This window comes from Tetrahymena thermophila, assembly GCF_000189635.1.
Source record: "Tetrahymena thermophila SB210 genomic scaffold scf_8253891, whole genome shotgun sequence".
In the NCBI taxonomy this organism is placed as follows: Eukaryota; Ciliophora; class Oligohymenophorea; order Hymenostomatida; family Tetrahymenidae; genus Tetrahymena; species Tetrahymena thermophila.
In genome coordinates, this window is record NW_002475961.1 from 40532 (window position 1) to 55074 (window position 14543).

Consider the following 14543-nt stretch of genomic DNA (forward strand, 5'->3'; position numbering starts at 1 on the left):
TGAATATTTTATTTATAATTTTAATATTTTAGTTTGGTGCTTTCCTAATTGATGATTGACAGCATATTTTATATTTTTTATGATTAATTGAAGAAAAAGAATAAAAATGAAGTATTTGATATTTTAAAAAAGAAGAACAATTTTATCTAATTAAAAATATATTTAGTAAAGTCTATTTAAGTAAGCAATTATAAAATTAATCAATCAATTATATAAATATGTAAGTAAGTAAGTATTTAAGTTAGTTAATAAGTAAATAAGTAAGTAAGTAAGTAAGTAAGAAAAACAATAATATTATAAATATATTTATTTGTTTCAAAATTTAGTTTTTTTATTTGTTTATTAATTTATTTTTTTATGATTGTTTGTTAGTTACCTTTATTTCAAAATTAATATCGATTATTATTCTTGGTTATTAAAATAAACTTATTTTTATATTTTTTACATCATTAAAATTTGAATATTTTATTTATAATTTTAATATTTTAGTTTAGTGCTTTCCTTTATGATTAATTAGATAATATTAATGGATTTAATTTTTATCTTATATTTTTATAATTTTAATTCAAATATATTTTATCTTAAAGTCATTTTAATCCCATTTATGGTATTTCTTTACTTCGTTCAAATCAATATTCATGTTAAATATGGGATTAATACAGTCATCTTTGCTATGACCAATATACCATTAATCAATGTTATCAAATAGAAGGGATTTATGCCCTATGTCAATATTGTTTAAGCTAGGCTTTTAAAGTGTTTTAGAGCTAGCTTTATCAATACTTTCATGGGAATGACCTTGATTTTATTGAATATTAAATATTTCTTAGTTTAAGAAATAGCTAGGCCTTTTACTGCCAAACTGACCGTTTTATGATTCTTACCTTGATTAAAACATAGAATTACCTGCTAATTATTATTCTTAACTACTATCCGTAAAACCTCTTTAAATACTATTATGAATTAAATGTTTCGAATTTAACATTAATTGACTATTTGTTTCAATATATGAGCTAGGACACTCATTTTCTGGTATTTCTGATAGTTTTTTTTTTCCCATGGTCCTTTAGAATTATAATAAATTACTTTATTATTTGGTTTCATATTATTTGTTTTCTATTTGTTCATCTAATACAAATTCAAATTTTTTAGAATTTTCTTTTTTGGAATCATCAGAAAAAGGAGATTATTACTAATTCTTTTCACAATCGCTATGAAAATCAATTTAATTATTTGATTGGTCCTCACAATTTTTTTCTGCTTATCCTTCTTAGTTATTGGTTTTGAATGAATATTATTTAGATTCTGCGAGAACACAATTTAGTTCAGAACCTTCAATATGTTCATCATTTATAATCTGTTAATTTTTATCATTATTGTATTATTAAGAGAAATATGACTCCTAACTTTTTTCTAATTTTGTATCATTTTATTATTATGCAAATTAAGACTATTTTCTCTTATATCCATAACTCTATTTTCTTTTAGTCGACATACAATCTTTAATATCTTCTTCATCTTACTCAGTTTGATTTTAGAAAGAATTGAGTAATTTATTAAATTTCGATTAATTACCTATCATTCTAGTATTTTTTTTATTCTATTTTCTCTCAACTTTATTCATCTTTTTGCTTATAACTATTTTGTTAAGCTTTTTTCTTCGTTCAATTTAGGTCATATTAGCTATCAAAATAACTCTCTCACAATTATTGTGAGGGAAGTATTGATAGAAAGATTTTTTACTTTCAAATTCTAGATCTATTTAGCTTTTTTTCACCTTTTGATTATTTTCAACTAAATCATTTTGCATATTTTTTTTAGTGTTTCTTCTTTGTTGTTTTAGCTATAATTCCTCTTAATCTTTTAACCGCTAATCTTTCATTTATTGCTATGATTTCTCTTAGGAATTGTCTTTTTTTTCAGAAAACAAATAATTGAATAAACTCTCAACCTTTTTGACATTGTACTTAATTTAGCTGGATGTTAATGACTATTTTCTAGTTTCATTTATTTTAAATATCTAAGTACCTATTCTATCTGGTTCTGAATTATTATTAAATTTAAGGTTCTCTAAAATAGAATTAATTGCATTTATTTGATTAAACTTCTAATCCTCGCTTAGTTACTAATTTAACTAGATATCTAAAATCTATTTACCAAGCTTTTCTGATATCATTTGATATTAGATACTCACATTTTGATTTAGTATGCCATCATCTATATACCTCATCTCATTATTTAATGCGTCGTACTCATTTTTATTGCTACCGTGCATGGATTTAGAGTGAGTGCTGTTCCTTGCAATTGATTTTGTTTTGTAGCTATTCTTGTTTTCATTTAGGAGTTATTCAGAAAGATCATTGATTCCTAATCCCATAAACTAATTTTAGCTGCCTGAAGAACCAATCGATAGTTGATATAAGGTATTCATTTTGCTCTAATATTTTGAATGAAATGAACTGGATTTTTAATAACTTAAATTTCCTTTATCCTCAAAATTTTTGAAACTTTTACCTAGCTGAGTGTTAGTATTTTGTAAGTATGCATCACTACCATATAGCAGATGTTCTCCAATTTTAACTTTATTATAATCAGATTCTTCCAAAACATTTTCACTTGAAGGGTTTTTTTGTGAAATCTTTCCACTAGAGCCCCCACTTTTAAACTAATTAGTGTTGAATTTTTGGGAGTAAATGAAATTGTGGTTTTAATCGTTAACCTATAATACATTTTAGCTGTTGTCTGATATTTCATCTTGGCTTTTTTAATCATTATATATACCATTTTACAGTTTTTGTGAGTTTCTTTTATTGATTGAGGTAACTGATACTCTTTCAGATTTTTCAGAAGCCATAGATTTATTCATTCGGTTATTGCTTGGTTCGCAATCAGAGCTAGATTATCTAGAAGATTCTGAAGACATGCTTTCAATTCCATACTCTTATTCATACTAATCCAAAAGCCTTTCTCCTTCCTTTTCATCGAAATCACAGAATTTAGCTATCCTTTTCTGTACAAAATTCAATTTCAATAATGTTTTGAATTTCAACTTTTTTCTTAAGTAAGTTCGCAAAGAATCTTAAGGAGGTGAAAATTAAAGTTTCCTGATCAAAAACTACTTATTTGCAATAAAGTGGATTAAAGGACACTCTCCCATCAGATGGCTCTGTTATTTATTATTGTTAATTTTGTAATAAATAAATAAATTAATTTTTTTTATAATTAAATTGAATACTTCACTTTAACAAGCGAAACATTAAATATTAAGTTAAGAATAGTTATTATAATTTAATATGCTGTCTTTTATAGCACAAAACATTTCATAATCCTCTGGAGATTCTTTTGTGAGCAACTCGATAAAATCTTGTCTTTTTAAAAAAAATAGATCTTTAGCCACTTTAAAAAATAAAAATATCATATTACCTTTTGATCATCAGTAACGTAGTAAATTCTTTTGAGCAAATGGAATACCTCCTAGGTTACCCAGTGAAAAAACTAACTCCTCCAAAGTGATCTCCTTTTTTCAAACTTTGTAAAACCTTTGTTTTACTTTAAAATGCTTTATTTTAACTAGATGCAGAAGACGTACTATTATTTTCTAAAGACTCAATAGAATCTATTATTATGTCTACCTCCCCTTTTTAGATAAAGTAAATCGAGCAATCGTCTTGCTAATCCTCAAAACATATTACCTCTTTAGGAGCACAGCGGTACTCGTGGATCAGCTTCACTGTTCTCATTATCATAAAATCTGTAAAGTTACTGCTAAAAATGGGTGATTCTTTTAAAATAAATTTGTTAGCTTCCAAGAGTAACTCATCTCTAAGTAAATCAGAGAGCTAAGAAATTATTTTTTCTTCTTTTTCAATATTAGAATTCTTCATTTCTCTCCAATAAAAATCTAAGTACTACCTTATCTTATATTATAAATCTTAATTCACATTTTTTTGATCCATATAATTGTTAATTGTAAACAAATTATCTTTAATTTCCTTTTCTCTGCTATTAAAATCCATTAAAATCATACCTATGGAATTCAAACTATAACCAAATACACCACAAGCTATCAGCATAGTAAATATGCACAAAATCATCTCAGTATCATTTGTCTATCATTAAAAAATAAAATTATACTAAAATTATAAATTTTATTTAATTAAAAAATTTAACATTAATGCAATTAAAATATCAATTAACTTAATTAATTAATATGACGATTAAAAATATAGCTTTAATATCATAAAAGTATCATTTTAAAATGATTTTAAAGTAAAGAAAATATGTAAATTATAAAAATGGTTTATTAATTAATTTACAGGTAGAGTATCTCCATAACCTACTGTTATCATAGTGACCATAACAAAGTAATAAGCTCTTATATATTAAGCGTACCAAGGAGATTAGTCTAAATTATAAAAAACAAGCCATGAACTTGAAGTGGTGTAGGTAGTTTAAACAAATGCTGCAAAAAGCCAGACCTAACTAAATAAATGCGCAACAAATAAAATAGTAAAAAGTAGTTTAATAAGAGAAACAATATTCATTGCTCTTGGACTGAGGTGAAATCTTTCTTCTATTTTTCTTATAATATCGCTCATATGGCGGACCTTTAAAAGAATAAAAAGAACTATAGAGTCTGTTAATTTATATCCTTATTATGAAGGGTCTTGAATACTTCCCATTCTTTCATAATTTAAAAAGTGAATGAATAGAGGAACTACACTCAAAATATCATAAACGTAATACTTTTTAATATAATTTAAAAATATCAGATTTCGCTAAGTAATTAATGAGCCCTTATCATAGTAACAAGTATTCATATTTATGAAAATATCAACTAAAAGAAATGCTGGAATAAACCAACCAAGCATCAAAGGTATTATATCTTTAAATCTCATTTTAAAAACAAAGTTTATTGGCACAAAATAAAGGCAAAAAATGATAACAAATAGTTGGATTAGGTCCCACAAAAATTTATATGTATTGGAAGGGGAAAACACAGGTATGCATGAGCAGAGACAATTTACTTTTTAACTGATCCAACTATGGCTAAATAAATTATTAAAATAATACAAAATAGTATTCTTAGTTGCATTTATCAAATTTTCATGCTTTTAAATGCCTTTGCTAGTATCATTTATAAAACTTTTGTCGTTAATCAGATTGTAGGCTAATTCATTTAGCACTTTCTATCTTCTTGATTATAAAGAATTCACCCATTTTAAAGCAATATCCTTCAGCTTCATAATTAATGGAAAGTTAGTTTAATCTGCAACTTTATCTTTTCCTTCATAAATTTAAGTATAATTGTAATAAAGCTTCTTAAAAATTTCTTAGCCTTGATATGGGTTAGGTTTTTTGTGGATTGAGACTTGGGAAGAACTTGTCACCCTTGAGTTTTAAATTTTTAAATTTGAAGTAAAAGTCACTGATTTAGATCCATATCTGTTTTCATATTAATTAAAATTTTAGCTGTCGCTTGTTTTATCTAAATTATTCTAATCTTTTTTTAGATGAAGCAAGTCAGATTCTTAATCATGAATTTCATTTAGCATACTTTGCTCATTTTATTGAGCCATACAAAAACTTTACTGATTTGAGTCATGATTAAGTATTTCTTTTGTAATAGATTAGTTGACTGCATTAGCAAATTCTTCTTTCTAGCCTTTGTATCCCGACATAATAATTTAGGTTCTCTTCTTGCCTCTTGCTTATCTAACTGGACTAGGATTATGCGTTTAAGCTGCTTCATTTTTAACTCTCTCTTCATCTTATTGAGTTTCCATGAGTTATTTATTAATTTTATAGGTTTTAATCTATATTTTTATTAATTCTACTTAATTTAATTAGATAAGTATTGACCAAGCTTGAGTTTTATATATAAAAAAAAGATGTTTTTGTTAATTATATAAAGAGAGAGAGACAGAGAAAGAAAGAATGAGATATATAGAGAAATTGATCGATAATAAAAAACTTTATTCTACTAAATTTATTGCTCGAATAAATAAATGTATGGAATATACCATACATTTTTTTAAATTGGCTGATTTAAAAAATAAATTATCAATAATTAATTACTTATTGTTCTTCATAAAAATATATTCATTAGTAGAAAATCAAAAAAATATTTATATCATTTAAATAGTGAAAGCAATAATATATAATTTACAAATATATAAAAAATAAATTCAATTTCAATAATGAAAAACTAAAATTTGAAAATAAAATTGAGTTTTCTCAAAAAACCCAAGTTTGTTAATTAGAAATTATTATTAAAAAGTAAAGAATATTTTTTGAAAGTAAATAATTTTTATATAAATAAAAAAACAAAACATTTTATTTAAATAACTAAAATAGAAGTTATTATATTTTATTTTAATAATTTATCATTTTTATTATAATAAAATTATGATTACTAAAATTCATGTAAATATTTAAATGATAAATCTTGTTAAAGATTGATTTCTTTAAAATAAAATAAATTTATTGTTTATATTACTATTTATATGTTCAAATACAACAAATTAAAATTTATATATTTTATTAGGATATCATTTCATTAAAGTTTTATTTTAATGAAAAAATAAAGCTCTACTAAATTAAAAAGAATATGTTTATTTTTAAAATAAAATATTATTGAAACAATATTTGGTTTTATGTATGTTTTTACTTTTATTTTAAAATCTTTTTTTTTTTCTTAGATAAACAGATTTCATTATCTAACCATAACATCAAAAATATAATCCAAATTATTTTTGTTTCTATAATTAAAGTGAATAAAGCTCTAGGATTTTTAATCTAAAATAGTATTTTTTAAAAATTTTTAATGAATTATTAAAAAATTAGAAATTTTTACAGCAAACACTACTTAATAAATATAAATTAAGATATTTTTTAATTTTCTTTATTAAATATTTATATAAATTACACTACATAGCTAACTAGCTTTATCATTTATATATCTATCTAATAAAAAAATAATATATGTAGCTTATTTTTAGTAAAAAAAGGCAATTTTAAAATTCTAATTTTACAATAAATGATAATTTAAATATACTTTTCTTATTTTGAAATAAGTATTTATAGCTATTAATGCATCGCTCATATCTAATTTCATTAATAAAGGTTTTTTATATTTAGATAAAAATAATTATTTATGAATAAAATATTTAGCAAATTTTGCTTTTAATTCTTTTAAAAAATAATTAAAATTAACTATTTCTGAATAAAATGTTAATATTTTTAATAGAATGACATCGTCCTTTACCTTTTACTTGTATTTTATTTTAAGTTAAATTTTTTTATAAACCAATCCTTAAATATCAAAAATATATTTTATAAATTTGGTATTAGCGAAAAAATATATCAGTGATAATTAATAACAGGAATTTGATTTTATTAAATTTAATGAATTATTAATTTTTGATAAAGTGTGCTGAATAAAATAAAAACGAAATAAAAATGAAATCTTAAAATAATCAAATTACATATTTTAATTATGAATAAAGCAAAATGGTTTAGAAAATATTTGTAATTAATAGGTTGTAAAGCAAGTTTATTTGTTCTGGAATTAATTAGATTTTTTCAGTTCCATTCTAATTTCAAACAAAATATAGCTAAAAAAAAATAATTAATTTTTGATCTAAGTTTATTTAATAACACAAAAAAAAAATATCTACATACAAGATATCATCATTTAAAAAAAACAACATTCACAAAAAGCTCCTCAAAAATGAACAATATGGATAAAGAACAAAGAAAAAAGCTTGAAAAGCAAATGTAATTAGCTTTAATTACAAGCATACAACAATAATTCCATCTCTTTTTGCAAATTGATTACTCAATCTATACCTATTTTTAATATTTTTGTTTTTAAATAGTTAATTAGGTCACATCAAAAAAGAAGATATTCCTATTGGTAAAGTACCTGTTGATCATAAATTTAGTACTAAATGCAAGGACTATTACAATGCTTACGATCTTTGCCTCAAAGAATCCTATGGTGACTGGGTCAATTGTAAATACTTTAGAAAATCTATGGAAAAGTGTGAAAGAGAGTACCATATCTTCCCCTTGTCATAAAATTGAAGGAAGGCACATAAATACATAAAAAATTATGATACATTTATAAATAGCTTACATGATTTTTAGATGAAGGAAGCATCTAAAATAATTTCAAAATAAAATAAAAGATAGGAATTAATTAAATAAATAAATCAGAATTAATATTAGATTAACTTTATATACATGTAAATATATTCACTATTAAAACTCAACTTAGTAAAATTTACAATCGACTTTCCTTATTTTTTTATTTATTTATTCAATTGTAATTGTGTTTTGATTTGATTTGCTTTCTTATCTTTCTTAACATTTGATTTTCTTCTACTATTAAAACAACTATTAATTAAAAAAACAAATTGCTATCAAAAAAATTCTAAATTATTAATGAAAAAAAAAATTTAATAGTAATAATAAACAATAGTAAATAAAGAATGACTCTTAAGCCTACATATAAACAATATAGATTTATAAATGAGCAAGGTTATAATTGATTTTATTTTTTTGTTTTTTATTTATTTTTTCATTCATTTTAGTTATTATTGTTGTTATTATTATTATTATCGAGATTATCGAAGAATTACAATGGACTAAGGCTTGAAGAAAATGATAAATTGCTAAAATGAAAATCTTAATACATTATATTTAGAAATTTTTGTTTGTTTTTAATTTTAAATTCATGTTCTTCCTTCCAAATAGCAAATCTGAATTTTTAAGTAAACGTAATTATCAATACTTGTTTTATAAACCAATCTACTTTAATTTATTTATAAATATTATCCATATTTTTTTATAATTCTCCTTAGGCAACATCTTTTTTATTAGAATGCTTCTTTACACTTATAGCTGCTTAACCCCAACGAGGTGAAATATAACCTGTGTCAGCTAACTATATATACCCAATACCGTTTTTTAAATCTTCTGTGAGCCTCATATAAAAAGTTATCTTACCTTAAGGTATATTTGGGTCTCCTGTTAATTTTATGAAGAACACAAAATAACCTATCTAAAAAGCTTCCAGTCTTTCAATACCATGAGAATCATAATCACCTAAGTACACTCCTTTATAGCATATTTTGTTGTGATATTTATAAAAAATCTTTCTCCAATCACTAATATTAGCAATTTATTAATTATGTTAATTAATATCGATGATAGTAGGTAAAAAATATTCTTCTATTTGGTTCATTTAATAAAATTATTATTTAGTTAAGTTTTCATCTACAGGTTGCATCGAACACTATTCTTTATATTCCTATATTTTCATTTCATAATCTGTAACAGGTGGTATCCCAATAAAGTAGATAAGCTTTCTTTCCTTAACAAGATGCTCCCAAATATTGGTATCAGTAAACATAAATTAGATTGGTTTGGCTTAATAAAAATTCTCTATTTCAATCAAATCTAAAAAATCAATGATTTTCATAAAGAGATAGTAATCTAATTGCTAAAAAAGAGTTTATCCCCTATCATTTTCTAATTATGTTTGTTCTAAATTTTGCATGCTTTAAAAACAAAAAGAAAATAGTAATCAATTAATTTTAAATTCAATATCAGATTTTAGTCAATAATAACTTTCCTTATAATCTAACAATATTCTTCAATTTTTAATTAATATCTAATAATGTACTATTATTATATATATTATACAATACTATTAATAAATTCATTCATCAGTCATTCAGTCAGTCAGTAATAGCTTTATTAATTCATCTATCTTAAACAAACACATGACATCTATTCTTTTTTTTTTTAAGCAAACCTTGAATTATCTCCCATTTAATAAAGATATTTCAAAATAAATTAAAACTCTTCTTATTCATTGTAAAATCGAATTTTCTTACCTTATTTTAATAAATTATTCATAAAAAACTTCATTTATACGTGAAAAGTAGATAAAACAAATTATTTATTGTTTAATTTATATAAAAAAATAAAAAAAAAATATGTTTGGATTTTATTCAAATTACTTTCTACTTATTTAGTATATCAATATATCTACCTACATACATACACATTTTTAATATTAACAATAAATAAAACTAATTAAATTACAAATATATTTTAATGTATTTAATTAATTTCAATAAATCTTAGAAATTATTTTTCAATTAAATTGAAAATTTTTGATTGTTTTTTTTTAAGTTAAATTAATTGATATGAAAAGTATTTGCTTTAAGGATAATTAATTAATTTCTGTAGTGATTAAGAATTAATTTCTAAATTTTTTCTTAGAAAAAAAGAATGAATTAATTATTCATTCTAACATTATATAATTGATAAGGGGAAATATAACTCACTCACCATCAAGCTAAAGAAATATATTTCGTAATCCTTAAGTAAATTTTTTTTTTTCAATCAGCAAATCAAAAATAATGATTTTCTGAATTTATTTTATATTAAATTAGAAAGCTTACAATAAATATTTTAAATTTGCTTAAATAAGTATTTAGCCTTTAGCCTTTTTTATTTTTTTTATAATTAATAATTTATAAAAAGATTTGTTTAATATACTAATTAATTTTTTATATTCAATAAATCCCGCTTGAATAATATTAACTATTTTTGTACCTTAAATTTTTTATTTAAGAGAGTATTTATGAATAGTCTGAACTTTTTAAATAATTTATCCCTAATCCTTAAAATAATTCAGATATGATGATGTCATTATCTACTTCTATTTCATTATTTTGGTTGTTTTAGTCAGAATTGAAGTTTTCTGTTTGCTAGATTTCTTTCCCTTCCTTGCTTTAATGTTTTTTTAAATTTGGTTTATGGTCTTAAATGCTTCTTGTATTTTTACGAGTTGAAATAGTCTATGAACGTATTTAATTAGGGTTTAAAGTACTATTACCAAGACTAAAACGATTTGTTTCTATTGTTTCTTTTAAGTTAATAATATTTTGATCATTCAGATTTTAAGCTGAATATAATGTATCTGAGTTATAGCTTTGTGAATTTTTAAAATGATAGAAATATACTTTTTACTGGTTTTTCTCAAAATCATTTATAATTTTTTACCAAAATGTAACAGCTTAAGGCAATTTATTTTTTTTTAAGTTAGAATTTGAATTGCTTGTAAGCAATAGTACTATTTATTTTTCAACAATATTATATTAACTATTTGCACTTTTTAAATTCTTTTATTTTAATTGATTAGGAATATTTTGGATTTTAGATTGCATTTTACTCAGAGTATAGGAAAATATTTCAACCCAATCTATTAAGTATTTGCATTAAAGCTAAAATATCTGCTACACTTGCAAGTTTCTAAATTCCCTGAAGCATAAATGCAAATATAATTTATTTTTAGAGTTAAATTCACAGCTATTGAATTAGATCTGAGAATCATAAATGATAAATTAAACGACATCGTCTTCATTTAGTGTATTAATAATCTAATTAATCTAATATTAATATCTTTCGAATTGAAAAATATTTGATTAAGGATCAACTTCTATTACTATCCACATATTTATCTTCGTTTTGTTATATTTTTCTAATTCATATTTTAAAAATGGATCTTTTTCAACATTTGTTTTTTCTTAAATCTAGTTTATCAATTAAAGAGAGTCATATTTTGCTATTTCCAAAATAAATTCATTATTTTCTAAAAAATCTGATAAATTTTATAAACCAGTTTCATAATTTCTGAAGTATAGATTAATTTTTTACTTAATTAAGAAGATCTACTATAAAACCTATTCGCAAATCAGACTTTGTTCAAATTTGAAAACATTTTTATTGAAGCATTAATCAATTTAATTATTAATCATTAAATTGGCTGTGATTTCTAATTCTAAATGATTGCAGTAGTTTAAAGCAATAACTTTATTTTTAATAAAAAGAATCTTTGCCTTTACTAACTCAGCTTAAATAAGTTTAAATTATACTTCGATATCATTTTAAAAATTTTGGTATATTTGAATTGCATAATTTATATTTTTAAGGGAACTGATTTCTAAATTTAGATCTTAAAAACTTTTCTTTTCCAAGTTATAATTACACTCTTCGTTTTAAGCTATAGCTAACATTTTTAAATCGAAGGCAAGATCTAAATATAATTATTTATTTTCTTTATTTAAATTTCCCTCACCTAAATTATCCAAAACTTATCCATAAGAAACAAAATCAAGTTATTATAGGATAATTGTAAGAGCTGATTGAAAAGAGTCAGCTGCTTCACTATATTTTTGTATTTTAAGATATTGATTTCCTATCTGTTCATAGCAAATTATTTGTTAAGAAAAATTTTTAACTTAAATAAAAATATCCAAAGCTTGGTAAAATTGGAGGATTGAAATATCATTGTTTCCCATTAGACTATTCATTTTTGCAAGCTTTAAAAGATTAAATATGCCTTTAATCGAATGTACAATAATTTACATTTCAACAAATGTTAAATCTACATCATCCAGCCCTATTAATTAATCTTCTTCATCCATATGTTCTCTACAATTTTTGGAAGGTTAAAGAGAAGAATGAAAAGATGAGTTCAATATTTGCATTTCTTCAGTTTTATTAGTTTCTTATTTGAGTTAATTTAAATTTTTAATAATATTGTCTTCATTTTGCTATTAAGTGAATTTCGCTAGGAGTTACAGTTGAGAGATATTTTCTTTGGAATTTTATAATTGAGTAAAAATTTAACTTTATTTAAATATTGACTTATTTAATTTTTGATTATTTTATTGATATTTGTTAAGAGCAGAGGATTGATTGATGTTATTGTTATTCTTTCCTAGAGAAAGAGAAGGGTATTCATCTTTTGCATAGTATTTTTTCATTTAGCTCTGACTTAGATTATTATTATTATCATTATTGATATAGTTGTTTGTAGCTTTCTGAGAATTGGCTTTATTTTTTTAGTTTTCATTTTGAATAATTGTATTGTTTTTTATTGCTTAAATTAATTTTTGCAAAGGAATTTCTTATGTTTTATAGAGAACGATAGTAAAATGTAATAAGTTAAATAAAAGCCACACAAATACCAAACCAAGCTCAATTTTTAAGATCATAGAATTTAATGGTAAAAACTGCAAAGTTACTTCTTCCAAGATGTGAGTTCTATCTTTTTAAACTCTCCCTATTAGCATAGGTTTATTATAAATAATTTCTTTAGTAAAAGAGCTCTAAATACTCATAACCATAACAGGGTAAAGAATCGATAAACTATGTATAAGTTAAATAAAATATATATTTTTAAAGAAAGAATTTATTAATTAAATAATTAATTAAATAACATACTATGTTTCATTTTATCTCTTGAATTTAAAAAAGAAATTGGTAGTGTTAACTCTTGATACAATATTGTAACTTCCATTTTAAGCAAATTAAGAAATATAATTAACTGAGTTGTTAAAATTAATTTTATCTTAAGGGTCAAATGATACTGATGAGTTGTACTCTATATCTATCCAAGATTTCAAAACTTAACTAGATGGATCCCAATACCTGTGATGATAAACCTGTTTTACAAATAAAAATTAATTAATTACAGTTTTTCATTGAAATCATTTTATGTTAAACAAAATTTTGTAAAATGTATTTATTGAATTTATGAAATATTCAATGTTTTTTTTAAATAAGCTTTACATTATTTCTAAAAGATAGAATTTAAAACCTAATATTACACAAGTAACTAGGATGAATAAACTTAATAAATTAAATAAATAAATAAAGTTACAGTCTGATTTGTGAAATAAATTAGAATTGTGTAAGCCTCCTGAGAGTCGCTTTCATCATAAATATCTTATGGAGCAAATATTTTAGATTTGATATTTTTCAAATCCAAATTTTAATTAAACATCGAAATAAAAGAGCCATCCTTAGCATTCAATCTTTAAGTAGCTGTAAATCCAACCACAAAAGTTGACTGCAGTAGAAAAGGAGCAGAATAAACCAACCCTTTTTAAAATGTAAAATTTTTTTTTCAAAATTTTGAAATAAAAGTACTAATTACTGTTATTAATATAGGCATTTTTATACCATGGCCTGCATCTCGCATCATAATTTTCTAAATTTTTTAATCCATTGCATGTTTCTTTTGCTGAATTGGCATAATTTGCTAATCTTTAATATTTTTTATTTAAAAAATATATTTATAATAATTAATTGCAAAATATTTTATTTATAAATTTAAATTAATTATTATTGATTTCAAAGTCATTCTTTTATCTAATAATACCAAATTAAATAAAACTTTAACACATAAAAGATTAATTTATTTTTTTTATAAATTAAGGCTATTTGTAAGCTAAATTAAATTCAAGTAAATTGAATACATGAAGGCCACATAAATTTATCTAAATTATTTTTTTATTTAATCTCTTTATCAAAGTTAAAAATCTGCCAAATTAATAATAAATCTCTACCTTGAAGGAGCAACTGTAATCATAGAATCAGGAAAGGTATTTGAGTAAAATGAAACACCTACTAAGTCATCTTTTTTGCTTAGGTAAAAGAGCTTAGACAAGAACATA

General features: G+C 22.4%; 5 protein-coding genes across 5 annotated transcripts; 2 read left to right on the forward strand and 3 right to left on the reverse strand. All coding sequences in view use genetic code 6, as the record gives it.

Moving 5' to 3' along the window:
* Positions 1-565: 565 nt before the first annotated feature.
* Positions 566-4094, reverse strand: TTHERM_00680660 (cation channel family protein; the record flags this gene model as incomplete). The annotated part of the gene is made up of 3 exons (XM_001027301.2): positions 566-3166; positions 3236-3368; positions 3424-4094. 3 exons carry the CDS (start codon positions 4092-4094, stop codon positions 566-568), a joined length of 3405 nt encoding a protein of 1134 aa, XP_001027301.2.
* Positions 4095-4704: 610 nt separating this feature from the next.
* On the forward strand, positions 4705-5343 carry TTHERM_000680661 (transmembrane protein, putative; the record flags this gene model as incomplete). Its single annotated transcript, XM_012800891.1, has 1 exon — positions 4705-5343. The coding sequence occupies one exon, from the start codon at positions 4705-4707 to the stop codon at positions 5341-5343; it is 639 nt and encodes a 212-aa protein (XP_012656345.1).
* Positions 5344-7732: 2389 nt separating this feature from the next.
* Positions 7733-8088, forward strand: TTHERM_00680670 (PH domain protein, putative; the record flags this gene model as incomplete). The annotated part of the gene is made up of 2 exons (XM_001027302.2): positions 7733-7779; positions 7881-8088. The coding sequence occupies 2 exons, from the start codon at positions 7733-7735 to the stop codon at positions 8086-8088; spliced, it is 255 nt and encodes an 84-aa protein (XP_001027302.2).
* Positions 8089-8584: 496 nt separating this feature from the next.
* TTHERM_00680680 (hypothetical protein) lies at positions 8585-9418 on the reverse strand (the record flags this gene model as incomplete). Its single annotated transcript, XM_001027303.2, has 1 exon — positions 8585-9418. One exon carries the CDS (start codon positions 9416-9418, stop codon positions 8585-8587), a length of 834 nt encoding a protein of 277 aa, XP_001027303.2.
* A 1174-nt stretch (positions 9419-10592) lies between these two features.
* Positions 10593-14542, reverse strand: TTHERM_00680690 (hypothetical protein; the record flags this gene model as incomplete). Its single annotated transcript, XM_001027304.2, has 5 exons — positions 10593-13233; positions 13309-13529; positions 13748-13968; positions 14024-14133; positions 14436-14542. 5 exons carry the CDS (start codon positions 14540-14542, stop codon positions 10593-10595), a joined length of 3300 nt encoding a protein of 1099 aa, XP_001027304.2.
* Between the last annotated feature and the right edge of the window lies 1 nt (position 14543).